This window comes from Colossoma macropomum, unplaced genomic scaffold, assembly GCF_904425465.1.
Source record: "Colossoma macropomum unplaced genomic scaffold, Colossoma_macropomum, whole genome shotgun sequence".
In the NCBI taxonomy this organism is placed as follows: Eukaryota; Metazoa; Chordata; class Actinopteri; order Characiformes; family Serrasalmidae; genus Colossoma; species Colossoma macropomum.
This window is the reverse complement of record NW_023494790.1, coordinates 28,832,343-28,855,034: the sequence shown is the minus strand read 5'-3', so window position 1 is coordinate 28,855,034 and position 22,692 is coordinate 28,832,343. Positions and strand designations below refer to the sequence as shown.

At 41.0% G+C, this 22,692-nt stretch overlaps 1 protein-coding gene across 1 annotated transcript in view; it reads left to right on the top strand.

The window, feature by feature from the left end:
- The first annotated feature begins 13,924 nt into the window (after window positions 1-13,924).
- The window catches only part of LOC118809537 (protein shisa-6), an 80,394-nt gene continuing 71,626 nt past the window's right edge, over window positions 13,925-22,692 (top strand). Inside the window, exons 1-3 of the mRNA XM_036572952.1 lie at window positions 13,925-14,044; window positions 14,649-15,538; window positions 18,156-18,316. Of these exons, the coding sequence (XP_036428845.1) occupies window positions 14,991-15,538; window positions 18,156-18,316 (709 nt within the window). The 5' untranslated portion in view covers window positions 13,925-14,044; window positions 14,649-14,990. The remainder of the gene's footprint in view (window positions 14,045-14,648; window positions 15,539-18,155; window positions 18,317-22,692) is intronic.

Below are 22,692 nucleotides of genomic sequence, written 5' to 3'. Positions count from 1 at the left end.
TTGTATTTAAACTCTGCAAGTATTACACTATTACACGTATTTTGTTGTCAGGTTTGGATGGGAACAAAAGGGTTAAGTTCTGAAAATGCCCAGCTAAAAATTGGCCAATCAGGAATCTTTCCTTTGTGGTATCTAAGCAGATATAGCTAAGCAAGCTCTCCTATTGGTTTGGACTTCAAGAGATGAAGAGAAGGCCTACTGCATTAGATTAACCACCAGCATAATTATGAAGTGTCAGAGAAATCAACCCAACATGTTTTCATTTCCAATGGTTCGGATGAATTTCATGAGAAAAAACATCACTTCTCTAGATATGTCACTGATTGTATATGAGTGGCAGCCTAATAAAGGGGCTGTTAGGAATGGAAAACAGCAGCAGCAGCTCTACACCTGAGGTCTGTACTCAAAAAAAAAGCCAGATAAACTGTACATCAATGTGTCTGTCACAAGCGTCACAAAAAAACATGCAGTGTCTTTTAGAAGCTTCACATGTCTGTGCTTAACCCCTTAAATGGTCAGAGCCCAAAATGTTATTACACACTTCTATAACCAAAGCTCAGTTAGTTTGCATTGAAGTCCCTGTAGTTACTGAATAGTAAGCCTTAGTACATAATAAGCCTGGGATTTTAAGGGGTTAATCTAGAACTGCCAAAAATTGTTCATAAGAATAGTCATTACCTTGGTGCTAACAAAGCATTAGCATTATCAAAGAGCTGGGTTTTTTCCTCATGTTTTGACCAATTTTTGAAATGTATGGCCTGAATTGAAGACCTAGCTGTGCTAGTCATGCCTCACCCCTAATTTATGCATATACTCTACAAATTGTTGTACATACATTCAAATGGGACAGATTTTTCAAAATTGCTGCATAATTCAATCACTAAATGTTTTGATGTGAAACAGTTCAAATTAAGAGAAACTTACCAACTTAGATTTCTTTACCATGTCAGTGATAGGAACCAGGCATTGTAAAATAAAGCCATTTTATTTAATAGCCAAATTAAGCAGTGAACCTACATGCATCTTTTTTTTATATATGTTATGTTGATAATGACAAAATAGTGGTAACATATAAAATAGACATACTTTCTTACTTTGTATTCTGCCTTACAATGTCCTGCATGTGCCTCTCTACTATGATTGTAATTTAAAGTGGAAAAAAAAACATTTTAGGCCAAACCCGTCTCTCAAAACTTTTTATTAAAAAGCATCTCAGGCATCAGACAAGATATTCCTTTTATGTAATAGCTTTCTGTGAGGGTGCTTTTAGAACAATAAATGGTTTAGATGTCTGGTTCCTATCGCCACCACTGTGAACAATTCTGACTCTTTAAGTTTCTCCAGAATGGTGCATTTCACATCAAATCACTTTGAATCTTAGCCATTTAATTAGGCTGGAATTGAGAAAAATAGATAGATTTCCCTTTTACTATAAAGCTGGGCTATGATCCTTGGAATATAATAAAATATGTAAAAAGGATACACCGTCTTCTAATGTTTGAAACATACTTAGACCATCAGTTAACCTGAATGCTAATTCATTCAAGCAAGTCACAAAGCTAAAATTAATGCACCCAGCTGTGGCCAAGTTGCCTTGACAACACCTGCGACTGAACTCTTAAGGAGGTATTTTTACAATGGTGTGTCCATGCTGTTTCTGCGTAGTGTGTGGCTTGCATACATGTTTGAAGCTTAAACTGTTCTGAATGTTTTCACATTATGCATCATGACCAGCATGTTCAAGAGAGCGCTCCACTTGTGTGTTCTCTATGCACAGATGAACCTTCATTTCACATTACATCTCGTGCTCAGAAACCTGTGAAATGCTAAAGGAAAACATCAAGCAGTTCATGTCAAAAGCATGATTAATTTATGCAGGCTACACTTTCTCCTGGCTCTGACAGAGGAAAGTATGAAATGCATGCTGGTTTTTTTCTGCACTGGTGAATTTGACTTTACACCAACAGAAATTCATGCTTGCTGAATTTGGCCCTGATGTGTTATCAAAAACCTTAATCTCACAGCTTGGCTTTTGGATAAGACATGTTTCAGTTAACAGGTTGTATTAACAAATGTGATTTGACTTTGATTTGGAATCAAATCGTGGGTCTGCTTAATACAAACTGAGATCATACTTATGCCGTCAGTTAATCCGAATACTAATTCACTTATCTATGCTCTGCCCACAAATGCATTATTTTGTAGAAACAATCATATTGTAGCGTTCTGCTACTGGCTGGCACTGGCTCCTGAGACTCCTGAGGGTTTTGTGTGTGTGGGGGTGTCACCATCGGAGGAAATTTGTGTGTGTGTTGGTGACCTGCCCCTCGAGTTCAGTGTTATGTATGTGCCTGTTTTCTGCCAGCGTGCTCAGTAAAAAACACAGCAGAACATTCTGCAGCAGAATATGGCTACCCCCATGTTTGTTATTTTGCCAATGCTGCAATATAATGTTGAGTTTACAGTCGAAGCCACAGTCACACTAGAAGTTTGCGGTTCATATTATCTTGAGAAATGGGCATGACCAAGGCCAATCCTGAACACTGACAATGAATAATGTTGGTGCAGTTAGGAAGCTCACTAACTTGCTAACCATAAACAGTAAAAACACATTGCATTAGATGGTTGGTGGCAGTGGAGTGACTTGAGTGCAGTTGTGGCTAACCAAGGAGCTAACCATGCAGTTAGCAAGCTAACATGTCTAAATCTATAAAAACACAAAATTGAAGAATGGAATACAGTCTACTGAGTGATTGTGTATCTAGCAGTCTCTCTTTTAATTGGTTTATTTTTTGTCAGTGGAGAACAAATTGTAAAAGGTTCAGACTCTGGTTAAACTAAGTTTCCTTACTTTTGGAGGCTTGGTGCTACTAAATGAAGAACCACCCCTTCAGAGGTCAGTATAGCAGCAGTGCTATTGGTTGAAGTTGTAAACACGCATGTCAAAGTTTACCAGTTGAACCTGGTGTGAAATTTTACATACAAAGGTTACTCATTGTGGTTAATTCCTTTGAAATGAATGTAATTTCACTTACAAATCGAAGTGTGATTGGGCCTGTACATTGGATACTGAGCTGGACTACAGTTTTGTAATTAAAACTATGCAGGTTGCAAACAACAACAAATTTGCCTCCATGCTACTGTTAGCTTGATTGCACATGTCTTTGCAGCATTACCTTTCACATGCAAACAAAATAAATATCATTTAAAATAAACTACAAGCTTTAAATGTAGGTATTTTGGCAATAGCTGAATTATACGATACAGTTTCTCATTAGTGTGAATAGGATTGCATTTATGGGCAGAGCTTGGACAGGTCAGTTCATTCAAGGAAGTTACAAAGGTACAATTAATCCCAGTCCTGGGGACCCCATACACATGTTACGGTTTTCCTCTTCTAGCACACCATATTCAACTTCTTAAACTAATCAACAAGCCCCTCATGTGCTGGGTCAGGCAGCATTTCCAGGACTTGTAAGGTTCATTTTATTTCTGTGCCATATTGAAGCCAGTTGAGTATCCCTGCTCAGAATGATGGTACCATGCTACGCATAGCTAGATGACTAGCCAATACACAGAATATTAAAATGTCAAGGACAGAATTTTTAGCTCTTAGTGGAGCCCAGGATAAGAGGTGCAAAGAATGGTACAGTTGCCTGGGCCTGATCATAGCAGTGTACTGAATGAGAGTCCTGCAGCATAACAGGGTTATCAGTTATAGGCATTAAATTGTATGACAACACCTATCCCACCTTAATCCACAAAAAAGGTTATTTCTGCTTCTCTTTTAATACAGAGATTCCTCAATTGTATACGTAGTTGTCACATTTATTTTTATACACTAATTATTGAGCTCAGGTGTTTCAGCCTCACCCATTGCTAACAGGTGTATAAAATTAGGCATATAGCCATGCAATCTCATGGCTCCAAACAAGGCAGTGTCATAGGGTGCATTGTGTCAACAGTTTGTGGAAAAGTTTGGTGGAGGAGGGATAATGGTCTGGGCCATTTTTCAGGGTTTGGGTGAGGCCCCTTAGTTTCAGTGAAGGGTAATATTAATGCTACAGCATAAAAATCACATTTTAGACTGTTTGGAGAAGGCCCTTCCCTGTTCCAGCACAACTGTCCCCCTATGCACAAAGCGAGGCCCACAAAGACATGGTATGAAGAGTTTGGTGTGGAGGAACTCCAGTAACCTGCACATAGTCTTGACCGTAACTCCACTGAACACCTTTAGGATGAACTAGAATACTGTTTGCGAGGGAGGAAAGCCTTTGTGGAAAGCCTTCACAGAAGAGTAGAGGCTGTTATAGCCACAAGGTGAGGGTGGGGGGGACTCCATAATAACGCAGACGATTTTGGAATGGGACGTCCAACAAGCTCATATAGGTGTGATGATCAGTCGTCAACATAATTTTGGTGTATAATGTATTTAAATCATATCATCATTTCATCAGTTTGATTTAGTTTGTGTCATAAACTACTGTTTTGAATAAGCAGTTAAATAAATAGAAACATGCATCACACTTCAGTAGCCTGTTATTGTCACTCTCAACAACTACAAAAAACTTGCTGTGTGTCCAACAATACAGGCAGTTTTATGCTTGTTAATACAGAGACAGAAAACACACTAGCACACAAAAAACTCCACTTATACATGCTGATGCATTTAACTGTCCAGTGTGGACGCGCAACATATTGTATGGCCTGTTTCACACATACTACATCTGCGTTGCCTGAGAGATGCAGAATGTTTCGATTTTCATTCCGGTGCTATTGTTAACAGGTTAGAGTGTTCACACGACCTGCTTAGGCACTGTGGCCAGTGTCCCAGACGTGACTCTAAAGCAGTGCTGCATTTAGGGAACAGGCATCAAGTGCTGCATGTGGCATGGCATGCTAAATGCAGTAAAACACAGTAAAATAATTAAAACCAATGAAAATGGAGCAGAAAATGTCATGTTCTATCAATCATGGCTGTTATCAAATAAAATATTACATTTCTTGCAGATCTTTATAAAATTGCCCAATCTCAGGACAGAAAACTGTTGAGGGTAAACAAACACAACATGATCTTTGTACAAATGATCTTTTTCATACACAAAACAAAATAACTGAGTTAACTGTTTGTCAGTTTGGAAAATGGATGTCTGTAGAAGCTGATCAAAGCAGATACAAACACAAAGCAAACACTGAATAGACAGGTTTCAGATTTAGTGACTCTGGGGCTCTAAGTAAAAGACATGAATGAAGCCCCCTGGATGCACATGTTTAAATTATTCAAATCTCTGGGCTCCAAATTGTCTACACTGGAAAAAATTATATCTTGGCAAGTGAAATCATCTGAAATGTAATCGTTATATAGAATATTTCACATTTTGAGATTGATGTTAATTAACTTATTTGTAAACAACAGATAATTTGGATAATCAGACAAACCAAACTATCTGCTACTGTAGTGAGATAATTTGGTAATGTAGAAGTAAAGCAAAAAGTAATGAGATTACTTTTTCCAGGTAGTAATAAGTTATGTAATTCATTGCAGTTTGAGAGAAATAATTAGCAACTTATAATGGATTACTTTTCTAATTAATTACCCCAAAACTGGAGCTATCTGTACTAACATTAACACCAGCACTGTGCAGAATCTGTGCAGCACTCTGTTCTGAATAAAAAAATGAAGTTAGCGTTGGCAGTGTAGCGACAAACTTTTTGTCTCCCTCTCTATTTTTGCATTTCTCTGCTGCACTTAGATTTATTACATTTTTGCTCTCAACACTAAGAACAGTGCACTGAAGAACCTCCTCTCCATAATGTAGATTATTGCATTATTTTCTTCTTCATAGCGGTCTCTTTATGCCCTTTAATGCATCAATTTATGCAGTTGTGTCATCACAACCTCACTATGACCAGGGGAGTAGCCCTGTGTTTAAATTACTGACAATAATTTCTACCTGATTAGTTCTGACCTCTTTAATAATACATTTTTAAAAAAAAGAAAAAAAATGGTGACTTACATTGTTAATATTCGAGCCTGTAGGATCCATGTGCACAGATGATTTTAAAGTAGGTCCTCTAGTGACAGGACAAGAGAAGAATAGAGAGAAAGAGGGAGGTTGATTAATTAAGGTAAACACTTTATTGCTCATGAAGTTTATGTTTACTTACAAGTTATATATTAGCTTAGATATGTGAGCCTGGTCCAGTGTTCAGTTCAGTGAGTGATCTGGGGCAGGGCTAGCTACCACATAATGGTCAGGAAATCTACTGACCTCAAGCTCACTTTGGTGAATGGACATGCCATGTTTCCTTCTTTTTCTCTGTCTGTGAATGGCTTTTTTTATTGATGCAATTATTTCTAAGAATCACAGATAACAGCTATTGGTAAAATGTATGCAGATTTCTGAAGAGGTTATCTAACATCAACACATACAGTGTGTCTAATTTGTATTTTCATGGGGTCCTTGGCTGATGGAGGCCCTAATTTTGTCTAGTGTAAAGACCACCCCTGTGCATCACGGCTTCACTGCTCTAGCAGCAGATTTTAATGAGATAAAGGAGACAAAGCCAAAGTCTCTTACTATATTGCTGACAATACGTTGGGTAAGATAAGGTCAATCCTTAAAGCTTTGATGAAGCATCAGTTGTAAAATTCTGGCTTTAAAAAGATCAACATTGGCCCAGTGCTAACATATTAATAGCATCTCTCAAACCCTCTGAGTCGAGAGGCCTCAAGAAACCTCTGCGCTTCTCTTTTGAATCACCAAGAAAACGTAAACATCATTTAGTCTGCCCTTGATTTATTTCCTCCTTTATTCATTGAGTCTTTCACTGAGTGTGTGTTCAACAGTGCATAAGCAGATGAAGGTTGCTAATACAGCATGAGCTATTTTTGTTATTGTTGTAGAATTACATATTAACTCCAGCGTAGTGCCTGTTGTCCTTGTATGTAACATCGCAAAGTAGCGTATGTTTAGTTGAGCTGACAACTTCATAGCTTGCGCTTTCTGCCCCGCCCCCCCCAACCCTCCAGCACATGTGAAGTATTCGAAATTCTTGACAAAGCATTTTCTTCGCTGAGATGCCACACGCATGCTGAAACACAAGGGGACAGTTGGCTTAAAAGCACTGCTGCAGCTGAGGCTCGTACTGTACTTAGGGAGCGCCGTGTTCAAGAGAAATTGGGTCACGATTAATGACGGGGGGACGAAGTCTGTGAAAGGAATTGCAACCCAGTGAGAGGAAAACACAAAAACTAGAGACTAGGGAGATTTCACACACTTTTCTCATTGCTTTTGTTTGTGTTGTAAATGGCAAAGTCTTGTTATTTTAGGGGGCTGTTGAAATGAATTGGCTTTCAGTAAGATCTTGAGTGCTGATGGAGCTGATGACAGGCCGTCACTTACTTGTCCCATTATATTTTAACATTTTAACATTTAATGCTCATGCAAAAGCAACTATTTCTGCTTTTTAATCTACTCTTTTCCTTTAATACCATGATTTTTCAATGCTGTCATTGATTTTCTGAATGATTTTCATGGTCTGAAAAGAGATGTCATGGATTATTTGGTATCTAAAGGACATGGTCCAACAAAGCTGCGCAACAGCCCTGATATACATCCCATTCACTTTGGCGGCAGAATGTAGGTCTTTCACTCCTCCCCTTTCGTCCTCATTGCTCGCTAGCAGCTCAACACACCGGCAAATGTTATTCTGTTAAAAAGGACCTGTTCATCTGTCTTGACTGATCTGATCAAAGTGAGGAGTGGGATGCGTAGTTGTTCACACCTGGTATTTCCATGCATTTCAATGTGATCAAGTCCTCGTTTGTGCACAAGCTGATACAAATGTTTCGACTACATGTATTGCTAACAGAACTTATAAACAAACAGGAAAGAAGACAAACATTCAAGCTAAGTAAAGCAGCTGCCTTTATCTCTGCTCTGATGACTCAAGGACGCATTAGGTCACTACAAATATTATGTGGTCATATACAGTACTGTGCAAAAGTCAGAGGCCACACCTTCAGTTATTTCATTTCCAGTCATAACAGCAATTAATATATAAGTTATTCATTTTCACTGCCAGGAAAAGAACAGCAGGAAACAAAAAATGTCAAAAAAGCTTCAAAACCTAAATATAACCAGCAGTGTTCTAGTTAGTCTAATTACAGAGCTATTTTATTTGATTATGTTACAAACAACAGAGTTGATTTCAGCTCCACTGGCAGAATTGCCACTAGGCAGCTTACAGAAAGATGTCAATGGCTGGTTTGAAGAGAGGGTGAGTGAACGAAAGGGTGATATCTGACTTTTTCACAGTACTGTTGGTCCCTGACCACATTTGAAGTTGGTTTGAGGGATCTTTAACATGCACTGGATTCCGTTCCCTCCTGTACTTTGTGCTGTCCACATCCAATCACTCATGTTAATGCCAGGCTAGTTAGGCAAGATGGGGTTAATTGGTGTAGGCCCATAGACCCCAACTGCTGTGCACTGAAGATTCTGAATGTTTCATGTATGTGTATTGATAGTTCTTGCAAAACCTGGAGAAAAGCATCATGCCGCCATATTGTTGATGTTCTGTCAGCATTATATGTACAAGCAGTCAATTCCAGCTATCACTTCTAAATCAAGCTATCAAGAAAAGGTCAATTTGATTGGACATGCTGATGTGTTCTAAATCGACAAGTTATCTTTGAGTATGCATTAATACCTGTCATAACATGTACAGACATCTTTAATTACCTTGCCAAAACTGCATCAGCCGACACATTGCAGGAGCTAAAAGCATACAAATCTGCTATATTTTACTTGTCATGATGCCTTTGTGGCCCACAGTGTACAAACGGTGGCTATATGAGCGCCGCTGCCGCTGACAAGTGTGACGTCAATCGAATACTTTGCTATGTGTGTTCAAATTCAGAGCACATATTGAGTGTGACATTGTACATATTGCATAGATTGCCTCTGTCAGATTCATATTAACTCGTGGTGTTGCGGCCTTGACCTTGTCAGCTAGCTAAACACGTTCACAATGGCAGTGTATTACCACTGATGTGTGTTGGGAAACTAATGTATTTGAGAGTCAGCTGGATGACTGAGGCAGATGTTCTCCCCATGAGCATATCTGTAAGTCATTTAGTAGAAGAATGCAGCAATATTAATGTTGTATAACTCTATGGGGTATAATGAGGTGATATGTGACATCATCAGTGTTACATAGCCTCATAGTATGGTTCAGTTAATCAATAAGTAAATCACCAGCTTCTTAATCCTGTAATTATAGCAATGATAATGCCAAGTGACTTCACATGTTTGGCTGTATGTGGGATGAAGAGTAAACTGAGGAAAGTCATTAAGAGTCTGAACAGGTGACGTGGCCTTGCATTTGTGACAAAAAGCGTTTCAGAGGCTGCAGTGATTTTTCTCGACACGGTGGTGGAACAAGTTTCCCACGCTGCTCTCCTTATGCTGTCTGATGCTCTGTGATGCCTCTAATCAGGCAAGGACACATGCTGTGACCCAGGGAAGAAAAAGCAGGGCCATAAAAATCAATATTTCCTGGTGTGCGTAGTTACTGCAAACAATGTTGATTTTTGAGAAGGATGCCGAAGCTGAATGCTGAAGCACTGACGCTGTTCCATGCACAATAGCACAATGGCCTTAATTGAGGAAACATTAGGGCTGATAATGGCTCAGTGGATAAAGGCGCTAAACCAAGAACCGGTGGCTCATATTCTAGGAGGTGCTCCGTGGGATGCTGACTCATTACCAGAATGCTGCAGGCTCTAATCTTCCTCTGGCTGCTGCCATTGTCCTGTTCAGAAAGGCAGAACATCTCACTTCCTTTAAGGTGCCGCAACATGCCACCCCTCCCTCCACCTTCGCTAAAGCCCTGCCGCCTTGAATATGAAATAAGACTCGTCAGTGGACAAACTAAGATGAAACGAACGCAGTCAGACATTTGTGCCGTTTCTTGTTCTGAAGTTTTGTAATACTCCTCGTTTCATTAATCCGCGCTCATTTATTTTTCCATATAATATGGCCTCTGACGTATGCGAGCCGTATTTATAATGTAATTGCACTCTTCTTTGAAAGTGTGCGTTCCTCGGAGCCCAATATATCTTTTAAAGTCCAAGGGAAAACTTCACAAGAAGCATTTAAATATTTCATTACAGCAAGTATGGATGGCATGGTGAAAAAAGTGGTAACTTAGCAACTGCTTCCAGTCTTTATAATCAGAGGATTGTGTAGGCCGTTCATTCAGAGATGCTCGCAGCTCACACACCAAAATATATCAGACTTTAATTTATTTACATTTTTCGCATTATGTAACAGCATTTGCCTGTTTCATCTCTCCTTCACGCACATTCCCGTCCTCTTGAACCCTCAGCGTTAGGTGTAGCAGCTGCCGCATTGTTCTGATACATCATCTCAGTTAAGTATATAATGACTGCAATGTCAGAACACCAGTCAAACAACAAAACAGGCTCAGCACAGCTATATTTGCTTAAGCAGAACACTTGCAGGTCTGACTCCACCAGTGTGGGCTGCACCAGTAAGTGCTATTTAGCAGTGGCCTCAGCTTTCTTAATGCCAGAATCATCTTGAAGCAGCCAAACTATAACCATGGACAACAGCCTTACATGGAAAAATAGGAGGTACCTATAAGATACAGTCCTGTGCAAGCAACAGTGACCACCCTTAATTTATTTCATTTCCAGTACAAGTAACGGCTGTTAAGTTATTCATTGGTAACACTTTATTTGGAGAGGTCCTTTGTAGATGATTAATATACTCTTAACAGATTATCAGTAACACATCAAAAACAGCAGTGAAGTAGCTGTGGTGCAGCATCTGAATACATTGAAGGAAATATCTAGTAAATGTACTGTTGATACTTTACTGACATTAAGTAGATGTATTGTTAATATGTTACTTCCATTGTGCAAAACTTAACCTTACCCAACCTTACCCAAAACCTAACCCTAACCCTGGCCCTAATCCTAACCCCAAGCCCTAAACTTAAACAAAACCTAATCCTAACCCTCATATGTTTTTGGCATGTTACAGTGAGTCTGTTGAGTGTTGTTTAATCTAAAAAGGACCACTCAAAATAATGGGTCACCTATTCGTTTTCAGCAGAAAATATATTTAATAGAAAAATACGCCAAGTTAAAGCAACACTATGTAAGATTTAGCGGATTTGGAGACCACTCTGCTCGAAATATGTAATTACACCCAATGTGTGAAAGAACATTTTGTAATGTCAGTTGTGCTATGGACCCCCACAAGCAGATGAATCTGACTTTGCAAGAGCGTTGAAAGAATATTTAAAGAATACTCAAACTCAGTCAAAACTTAAATTGAGTGAATTATCTGCTATTGTCATCACATCTTCATTGGTATAATGTTGCTTTTGCATTTGAGACCCTAAACATTGAGTCAGACTTTCTTTTTTGTGTCTGTATTTGTGACGTTAATACATACAGATGTATGACGTGGTCTGAAAAACTCCCGCCAAATCCACCCTGGTACCACTGACTTTTAAATGATTATTTCAGGCTTTGCAGGGCGACTCGCAGTGGCACACACACTCCATATTATAGTGTGCTTTTTAATCTCCAAACTCAGTAATGCTACTTCTAGTAAAGCATAGTACTGTTTTAATATAATAACCAGTTTTTCAGTGTTTAGTGTGTCTGAACTTTGCTGTTCTTACAGCATCCAGCCTTTTCAGGAGACTTGCTTCCAGTTTTTCAAAGAAATCTGCATGGATATTTTTCCACACCTCTCAGAATTTGATTGTATTTTCTGTCAGTGTAATCCCAAACACATTCAGTGTGTTTGGGATTACACTGACACTGTTGAGGTCTGGACTCTGTGGTGGTCAGTCCATTGATCTGAGAACACCAGCAGCTTCTTTGTTTGATTAGCAATATTTCTTCCTTTGTGTCTGCTTCCTTTTCTCAGTAACAGCTTCTTGACATCTACACACCCTTTCAGGCTCATAGCGTTAAGTCTTCACACAGTGGAAGGATGGACAGAAGTGCATGTGGATTTTTTTAGTTCTAAAGTAAGAGTGGAGCTTGATTTTCTCCTCTCTCTCAAAGATGATATCTTTAAACTTTAAGCTTTTTTCTCTATCTGATGGTGACAGTTTGGTGGTCTACTAAGTCTGGCACAGTTGTTAGGAGTCTTTTTCTCTCTGTTTCTCATATTTTTAATCATTTGTAATTTGTATTGCATTTTTAATATTTTTTTCTGTACTCCACTTTTAAAATCTCCTGATTTTTTTTTGCTTTTTGACTTTTTTCTTTCTCACGCAAGGCGAATATCTCCTCTGAAATATCTCCTGAAAAATGAATAACTTGCACTTGGTGGCTGTTTTGACTGGTAATTAAATAATTGAAGGGTGATTTCTGTCTTTTACACAGTACTGTAGTATTGGGCTGACTGTGTGGAACAGGAGCTGCTGCAGTTTAAAAAAAAACACATGAACAGGGACTGAGACATAGTGTTCTTCACAAATCTGTCTCGTCAGGGTACAAGCTCCCACCCCACCTTTTAACGCATTTTTCATTTTCACAGGCATCTGGGTTCAGCCCTCTGTAGGCTAATGCAACAGCATGCTCCAACATCTTGCAAGATTAAAGGTGGCAATTAGAGGATAAAGAGGCGTGTTTTATGGTGTGTGTAAAAGCGCGTTAGTGTGAGCATTGTGTATGGAGCAGTCAGTGTGCACTGAGCTGTGGCCTGTGCTGCACTGTGGCTCTGCAGTGGGGCAGGTGTGGCTCACGCATGCGCAGAGAACGGCGCGTCCTTATCGTCCCCACCTGAGTCTAAAAGCTGTGCTTAAAAAAAAAACTCGCGAGAGCAACCTGTCATCTAACGCGTTTTTACTTTTAGTGCTGGAAGAGAGTGTTTCAGAGAGAGAAAGAGAGAGAGGGAGAGAGTGTAAGAGGGAGTGAGTGAGTGAGTGAGTGAGAGAGAGAGAGAGAGAGCACAAAACAGTATTTAAAAAACGAACTCCATCACCAATCTGAAGATTTTTTCGAGGTATTTTTGATTGTATTAAAATGAAAGGGTTGTATTTAAATTGCAAATAATAAAATCCTACTTTTCCTTTTTCCATCAAGGAATTCTGCTCCTAAGTGTGGCTGTTCACGTAGCTCTTTACTACTGTAAATGTGCTTTAAAATGACGAGAGAGAGAGAGAGAGAGAGAGAGAGAGAGAGGGAGACATAGGATTTAACAGTCTGGCCTGAAAATGTTTTTGAGGTCTTTTCCTTCGAGATAAATATATAAAAGAAATAAAGGGATTCTCCAGAGGAGGATGGATTCCCCTTTTGAGTCTTGGTTCCTCTCTGGGTATCTTGCTCTCAGCGGGGTTTTCCTTGCCACTGCCTTGTCGGACCCGGACTTTGCTGTGAAGCTGCTTTGTGACAGTGCACGTTGCAAAGAGCTCTATATAAATAATCTCGGCTTGATTTCTCAGCGTATCTGAAAAACTGTAACGCAGCTCTGCTCAGTATACTAGTGCCTCAGAGTGACAGGCGTGAGAGAGAGAGAGTGTTAGTTTACTTGTCTCCTACCCGTATTCCGACAAAGCCCCGCCCCCCGCGCTCGGATTGCCTGGTAGTTCACACTCAGAAACAGTCCGCCCAATGAGTGTGAACTACTGCCCTGCTCGAGCGGGGGGGGCGGAGCTTGACGGAACAGCGTCCTGGAACGCTGAACCGGTTCGCGTCCTTTAAAACCGCGGACTGCGTTCCGAGTATCAGCGTATCGCAGCGGAATACGGGTGGAGTCTGTCGGAGTACGGGTGGGCGTGTGTCGTTTTACAGGTAGAGAGAGAAAGAAAGAAAAAAAAAAGAATTGTACTGGGGCGTGACGTCAGCGATGTAATGACGTTCGGCAGGAGGGCGGGCCGTTGAAAGAAGTCCGTCTGCGCGCGGGACGCGGCTGCTGCTGCTGTCATGCAGCTTCACTCAGCCTCCGACAGCGGCCGCGCGGCCATGAAGACGAGCTCAGAAGTGGAGGTAACTTGTCTTTTTTCCTCTCCAGATTTCGCAGCGTGGTAATATTTACATTTAAGTCACGAGGAAGAAAGAAAGTGTAGTCGTGTGGAGTTTAATGTCGTTAAACGTTAGTGCCAAACGCAAGTCAAAGCGCTCGAGGAGCGTTGACTGCGCTGAGAATAGTAACGATGCTGCCTTCAGTTTCTGTACATTAGCAATGCATTTTGCACACGCAGAGGTAGTTGCGTGCTTCATTTGCAGTATATTATTTAACAGGTTCATTATAAAAGTGAAATGCACGTGCAGTGCAAAGTTGCCTGTATGACAAACTCACGTGCAGCTGTAACTTGTGTTTTATTAATGTTGTAGCGCATTATATCGTGCATGCAAAGCGATGCGCAGTGGAGCTCTAACGTTGGAGGAGCGAGACCTAAGATGGGTTAAAGTGTTTAAGTGTTCAGGCGCCTCTCGTTTGAAAGCTAAACGGGGCTGCAGTGCAAAATGCAGCGCTGTACTTATACGTGTTCTCCTTGTTTGCCACCCGCCCCCCCCATTCAACATTGATGACTTGTGTGCTTTTCTGGGCGTTTAATTAACAATGAAGTTGCTCTCTGCTTCTACTTAGAGCACGATGGGCAGCAAGATGTAAAAGCTTGCTTTTGCGCGAACGTTTGTGAGCGAATCGGAGGGAAAGAGCGAGATGTTGGTTCGTCCGTTGAAACCCCTCAGTCCCCCCACGATACCCCGCGACTGCCAGGTCTTGTATCAGTACGCCATGGGCGCGCGAAGTGCAACTAAATTAAACGGCGCCGTCCACCTTCTCGTGTGATGGGCGTGCAGGGCAACGGCAGCAGCTGGAACTTGTGGACCTCTTGAGGAGCGAGCAGGACTCGAGCGAAAGATTTACAGAAAAAAAGAAGAAGAAGGTGAAACTGAGGAAGAAAATCAAAGTAGCTTGAAAAAAGCCATGGGTATAAAACACTTTCTGCTGCTTTTGATCTACGTGGACCCGCTGCACGTGCTGTGCACGACGGCGCCCAAACGCGCCAAATCCGCGCCCAGGCGGCCGCCCAAAGCGCGCGAGCTCAACAACAGCAGCACCACGGCCAGCAGCAGCACGACGGCCACTACGCAGCGGCTCGCGCAGGCGGCCTCCACGCACGACACGTGCCTGGGCTACTACGACGTGAGCGGTCAGTTTGACAAGGAGTTCGAGTGCAACAACACGGACCACCGCTACTGCTGCGGCTCGTGCTTCCTGCGCTTCTGCTGCCAGTTCAAGGGCAACCGGCTGGACCAGAGGGCGTGCAAGAACTACAACAAGCCCGACTGGGTCAAGACTGTGCCCCCGTCCCCTGCCCCGACGGGCGACGCCTACGACCCGAGCATGGACCAGACCAACACGGCCGTGTACATCACATGCGGGGTCATAGCCTTCATCATAGTGGTGGGGGTGTCCACCAAAGTGGCGTACGACAAGGCCACCCAGCCACCTCAGGAAATGAACATACACAGGTGAGCACTGGGGAAGGGGGTTGGTGGGTGGTCCGCATTGGCTGCACTTTGATATATTCAGACATGTTGATATGTGCATTCACAAAAACAAAGGTTTTCTTTGTGGTTCTCAGCTTTGACAATGAACTTTTACATTGCGTGGAGGTTCTGTACCTTCTTCTTCACAAGATTTGGTAAAGAAGATTAGTTTCATTCCAAAAGCGTAACAACTGATGTATAACGGAAAACACATGTTTATGTCTTTAATAAAGGTGATTGATCATCATATAGGATTGATATTTCTTGTGTGTGTAAAGCCCACTCCCAACAATGTATATCAGGGAAAAAAGAAAATTTTTGAAAGTGGTGTGTTGTGTGTTTTGCAACAAAACCCTTAATATAGAACCTCAACATTATGTGTAGGATCTTAAATTCTCCACATTCACAGACTACAAACAGACTACACCATAGATGACTGAAGTTGTGTCATCATTCTGTAGTCGGCGCCATGCCCATATTAGAAACTCTGGGTCCAAGGATTTCTCGATGGTGAGAATGCAGGGGATTTCAAAAAGCACACTCTGTGTTTAGTTCCAAACTTGATATATTTTATCCTGCGTACATTTTTCCACTGAATGTGACCAGATCCTCTGAATTACAAGGTTGTTAAGGAGCTGAAATATGAATTTTGCTACTTGCGAGCTAACACATTAACACATGGGGCTAACACATGAATTGACATCATACCACAATCAAACTAACAAGCTTTGTCCTGGTTGTGGTAGTTAGGTTGCTTTGGCAGTAGTAAAGTACATTAGCAGTAGCTGGTGTTGTTATATAACAGAGTTAAAGTTTAATAATAGACTTACTTTCATGCATTGTCACTTCAGTAGCTACGCAGGAGTGGTAGCTTGCTACAAGCATGGATGAAGCAGTGTTTATATTTCAGTTCCTAAACAACCTCATAATTCAGAGGATCCAGTGGTATTCAGGAAAAATGTATGTAGGACAAAATGTTTCGGGTTTGTAACCATTTTGTGTAGCATCGATTTTCAAAAATCCCATTCTTGTTTGCCATAGAGAAATCCAGCTTACACCTAATATGGGCAGGACACCTAATATGGGCAGGACTTCAGAGGTCGATTTGTGCTCTAACAAGGGCGGATAAAGGAGATCTGGGGAGGGTCTCCAGTATTTTTTAGCAATACAGAATGTTTATTTTACCAATAGTGCTTTATGTATGATGCTAATTTCCACCATGGAAATCTAACTTTTTTGTCCTGGCTCCTTTATGGCCCCCTCCATTTAGAGGTGCTGGGTGGGAAGTCAGTTCCACAGTTCCCCAGCTGTAACATCCCTGTATTAAATGGCCGCATGTGGCCCAAGGCCCTCTTCATGTCCGATGCTGGCTGTCCCAATTGCATTGTGAACAGCTCATGCAACTGAACGGCTGGGCGCTCTCCCTCTCCTGCAGATGCGCATCCCTTTCGCACCGCTGCCCGCACGGAATATTAAACGGGGTGCGAGGCGGCCGTGAGCAGATTCCCGAACAGAGCCGGAATGTGCACCATTTATGATGCTTCATAGACACCCTCTGTTTTGTGTTTGGTCAGAGTGAGGCTTTACAGTTCATTGCTGATACTTCAATTTTACTCTCCATTTGGTCTGTACAATAAGAACTGATTTCATAACTGTGTCCCCCCTGGCTGGGCAGACCATAACGCGATTTCAGGTCATTTCTGTTGATGAAGATGATCTCTGTTCACGTCTCAGAATTCTTCCTGCACTTCAACTCACCTGATATAGACAATTTTCTGTTTTAGTAATATTAAGAAAATGTTCTTTTGCTCCATGTTTGTAGTATTTATCAAATTCTGAGTTTAACGAGCTTAGTCGTCCTGTGTCCTCTGTTTGGAAGAACTCTAAACCTCGGCTTGGTGATACCTACCCCGCACACAGGTTGACTGCAGTTCAATATGACATCTCCTCTGTGGTTTGACTTTTCAGAATATTGACTATTTCTAGTCAATATTGTCAGTATTTAGTTCTCTCTGCATTATTCAACTCTTACCATGCAAACAAGTAAAACCGAGGAAATGAGTCTGGAAACAAGTTGTTAAATTCACTCGCTAATAGAGGTGAAGCAGGTCCCATGTATTTAAAGTCAAAGTCATTAACCCTTGTTCTGGTTTAGTGGTGCCAGTAAAAATGTACTATGTTGTTTGTGTAAAGCCCTGTTTTAGAGCTTCGAAGCAAACAAATAAACAAACATACAGATTCCAAATGTAATTGGAAAGTGTGCTGTTGACATTTCCATCACAGTAAAGAAGTAGAGAGCTGCAAATGTCAAAGTTATTCAATTTTTCCCAATCAAAGTAAACAGAATGAATGCATTCATAGTGCATAATTATTCTAAATCACAAACCCCAAGGCTGCCTGTACGTGCAACTCTGAGAATACGACAAATGGCCATGATCAAGCGCTTGCGTTTTAATTTCTAAACCACATTAGAACCACATTAGATTTAGTCGTTCTTGGATAGTATGTCATTTTCTTTGCACCTTGTTCACCTGTTTGAGCTACAGAGCTCAAAGAGAGTCTCTCATTGCTGTTTATGTTCTCTCCACCCTTTTCACAGAGCTCTAGCAGATATTTTGAGGCAACAAGGACCCATTCCTATATCCCAGTATGACTGTGAAAACTTTGCGGCAATGAACAGCTCATCCAAAGACAACACTCCACAGCGGACGGGCTCCAAAAACCATTACACCCCTGTTCACACTTCCAAATCAAATCATGGTAAGACTCCTGACAGCTAATGCTAAAGCGTATCCTGTTTAACTGACAGCTTGCTCTCGTTGTGTCGGCTCTACATGCATATGTCTACAGTGTTTTGTTTCTTTGGTAATTGATGACATAGGCTGTAATTATAATGAATAGCAAAGCTTAGATAGAGAGTTGCTCTGTATTAACGTGAAAGGATGCAGTCACAGTCTAGGCTACTCTACCTCAGCCACAGCTAGCGTGTTAGACCAGCGTGTTACGCGCAGAGAGCTTGTCACTAGCTTGTATGGGTTGCACTGCTGGCAGGGTGCCAGACGGCTGTCACTCAAAACGCTGGATAATTCATGCCGATGCAGAACAGTGCGAGGATGAGCCAGCACATGTGCTTGTGCTTCGCCTCTGTGCTTGCAGCATAATCTGACACTTTATCGCTCGCTAATCAAGTGGCAAATTCAGAATCGTGGACACTTTTGCTGTGAGAATCAGCTGCCGTTTTGGCCTGTGGATGAACTGAAGGCTGCTCTACATTTAACAGTTCAAGGTCAGTTGGGACCTCATGGAATGTTAATTTGTCAGTTAGTACAAGATTAATAATGATTATTAACTTTATATATCAGATATATCTCAGATTGCAAGCATATATCGGTCCGCTGGCTTGATAAGGTCGGCATCCTGCTGACTATTTGCCACTGCCGGGCCCCCTTGGACTACCCAGATTACTGTCCTGCGTACAAGAATTTGTTTCATCTCCTCAGATTTTTAATACACATAGCATTTTGTTTTGGAAAATACACTAAGACGAGTATTACAAACAACTGAGACAAAAAAATACTGACTAGGGATGTAAAATTATTTTGTTGAAAATGTTGTTTCTGACACTTTGCTAGATTAAAATTATTTACTAAGTTAAGTTTCCCCTATTAGTCCCAAAATGGGCAAATTTCACCACTGGATTTTAACCCATCCGTGTAGTGAAAACACCCACATACACACTAGTGAACGCACACTTGCCCCGACAGGCAGCCCTATCCACAGCGCCTGGGGAGCAGTTGGGGGTTAGGTGCCTTGCTCAAGAGCACTTCAGTCACATACTGTCGCCTCAGGGGATTGAACCGGTGAACTTCTGGTCACAAGGCTGGTTCCCTAACCTCCAGTAAACTAAACTAATTAACAAAGGATAAAGAAAGAAACAAATGAAGGAAAAATAAGTAAATTGGAGTGTGAGTGCAAACTTAGCCATGAAAAGTGGCGTTTTGTCTAACACTCTGCCTTTCCGCTAGTGGGCTGTCCTGAAAATGCTCAGCAAAAAGCCAGCCAGCCACCAGCTTTGCTGTTGCAGGCCAACAGTGGCCCACTCTCCTCTTGCTGTCTGGGATTATATATATCTGATATATAGTCAAGTAATCTATAAGAAAGCTCTGGCTGCCTACACTCCCAGTATCTTATCTCACATTTTAAAGGTGGGCAATATGACTTATTATTTTAGATAATAAATAATATGGTAATATGCTTTTTCGAGCATATTGTGAATATCGTCAATGTGTAAAGAACATTGACCCAACTGCATGTTTCAATTACAAAGAGAGCATAATTAAGCCTGTTTTATATTTTTTTAAAAGCGATCCTTGTACTCAGTTTTTGATAGTGGTTTTTAACTGTGGCACTGCTGGTGCATTCTGTCTGTCTATTTATCAAACCCCAAAAAAACTAGATATATAAGGATACATATAAGGGATGTTAGCTAAGTTAGTAAGATGTTAGTGAGAGTACTTGGGAACATGTGCACATCCTGCAAAAATGAAGAAATTATTGTAGATATCGTGTATTCTGAAAATGTCTTCAAGTATCTTGATGTTATATTTTTGTCATATGGCCCACCCTCATCTCCGGTCTCATATCATGTTATGCCTCACTGTCCTGGGATCTCAATATTCAAATACCGCCACCTCAAATATTGTGATATTGTATTTTTGCCATATTATCCCAACCCTAACACATTTAATCAAGCTTGTTAAGATACTTCTCTCTTAGATTTGGATTTTAACTAATTTAATCTAATTTTAGTTTTGCTGTCTGTAGTGTATCGAGAAGACTGATTATAGTGTGTTCAGGCATTGGGACATAGCTTCACTTTGGGTGTGCAATAGAACGATATATTATCATTGTTGTGATATGTTATCATCAGCATATGCTTTTCTACAAAAGATGTTGAAAATGAGAAATTTTGTTTTTCGAAAAATATATATGCCAATTTTGAATTTGATGTCAGCGACATGTTCCAAAGAAGCTGGGACAGGGAAATGTTGACCACTCTGTTGCATCACCACTTTAAACAACACTCTGTAAGTGTTTGGAAACTGTGGAGACCAATTGCTGTAGTTTTGAAAGTGAAATGTTTTACCATTCCTGCTTGATATAGGATTTCAGCTGCTCAGCACTTCAGGGTCTTTTGATGTATTTTTCATAATACACCAGATGCTTTCAGTAGATAACAGGTCTGGACTGCAGGCGGGCCATTTTAGCACCTGGATTCTTATACTACAGAGCCATGATGTAATACATGCAGAATGTCGTTTGGCATTGCTTTGCTGAAATAAGCAAGGCCTCCTCTGAAAAAGACATCATGTGGATGGCAGCATATGTTACCTAAGCCTGTATAAATTTTTCAGTATTAATGGTGCCTTCACAGATGTGCAAGTCACCCATGCCATGTGCATTAATGCACCCCCATACCATCACCGATGCGACCTTTCAAGTGTGCGCTGATAACAAGCTGAGTGGTCTTTAGCCCGGAGGACACAGTGTCCATGATTTACAAAAAAGAATTTCAAATTTTGATTTGTCAGACCACAGAACACTTTTCCACTTCGCTTCAGTCCATCTTAAATGAGCTTGGGCCCAGAGACCGCAGAGACGTTTCTGGATCCTGTTATATATGGTTTCTCATTTGAATGGTTAACATTTGTGGTTGGAGTGAGGAACTGCGTTTACAGACAGTGGTTTTCTGAAGTGTTTATGAGCCCATGGAGTGGTTTCCACTGCAAAAGCCTGTCTGTTTTTAATACAGTGCTACTTAAAGTCCTGAAGATCACGGCCAGCCAGTATCGGTTTTCGGCCTTATCCGTTACGGAGATTTCTCTAGATGCTCTTAATCTTTCAATGATATTATGTACTATAGATGATGAAATGCCCAAGATCTTTGCTATTTTACATTGAGAAACGTTATTCTTGAATTGTTGCACTATTTGCCCACGCAGTCTTTCACAGAGTGGTGAACCCCTCGTCATCTTTACTTCTGAAAGACTCGGCCTCTCTGGGATTCTCTTTTAATACCCAATAATGTCAATTAACCACCAGGTGCTTTTTTTTAGGATTACACAGCTTTACCAGTCTTTTGTTGTCCCGTCCCAACTTTTTTGAAACATGTTGCTGGCATCGAATTCAAAATGGGCATATATTTTTCAAAAACTATAAAATTTCTCAGTTTCAACATTTGATCTGTTTTCTTTGTACTATTTCAGTGAAATGTAGGGTTTAAATGATTTGCACATAATTGCATTTTATTTTTATTTACATTTTGCACAGCGTCCCAACTTTTTCGGAAATGAGTTTGTATACTATGGTTATTCTATATCATGAGCATATCATGGGCATTGTCAGTACTTCTGTAACACCGAACAACTTCAAATTTAGGCTTGTAAATGCCTGTAAATAACAACAGTCGATGCACAGTAACTGCACAAATTGCACAGTAACAACTGTGCTACAACACAGTAACTGATTGGACACCCATCATGACATCATCATAATGTATTAATTTATTTTTACCTAAGTTACCTGATTTTTCAGTGTAGTTGGTGTTTCGCTGGTGTTTTTTCTAACCTTAGAAAAGCAAAGAAGTGTAGTTGTAGATATTGTGTATCGTGAAGGTGTCTTTAAGTATTGTGATGATTTTTGTCATGTCGCCCACCCTTAGCTGCACTTTCATGTCATGTCGTACCTCACTGTCCTGGGAGCTCAAGGTCCGTGTCCACCTCTCATTCAGCCACTGTTTGTGTCCTCTGGTGTGGCACGAGGCAGACCGTGTTGTGTTAAAGTGACAGTCAACGGTGCAAGTGGGGGTGAGGGAGATGCTGAGCTAGGGTGTTCAGGGCGACCTTGTGTTGTCATAGCCACCCCGAGGTCAGCCATCACAGAGATTGTTTCCATTAGAGACCAAGAGTCCACTACAGTCCTGTCTCGAGCAGACATGAGAGACACTGACAGGCTCTAGAGGAGCATGGATAATTTGTATATAAATTGAAGTCCAATGCGCTGACAACTTCAGGGACAGCGCAGATAGAAAATGCATATTGCATGCCCTAATGCACAGGTTTATTTTTCCTTTTGCA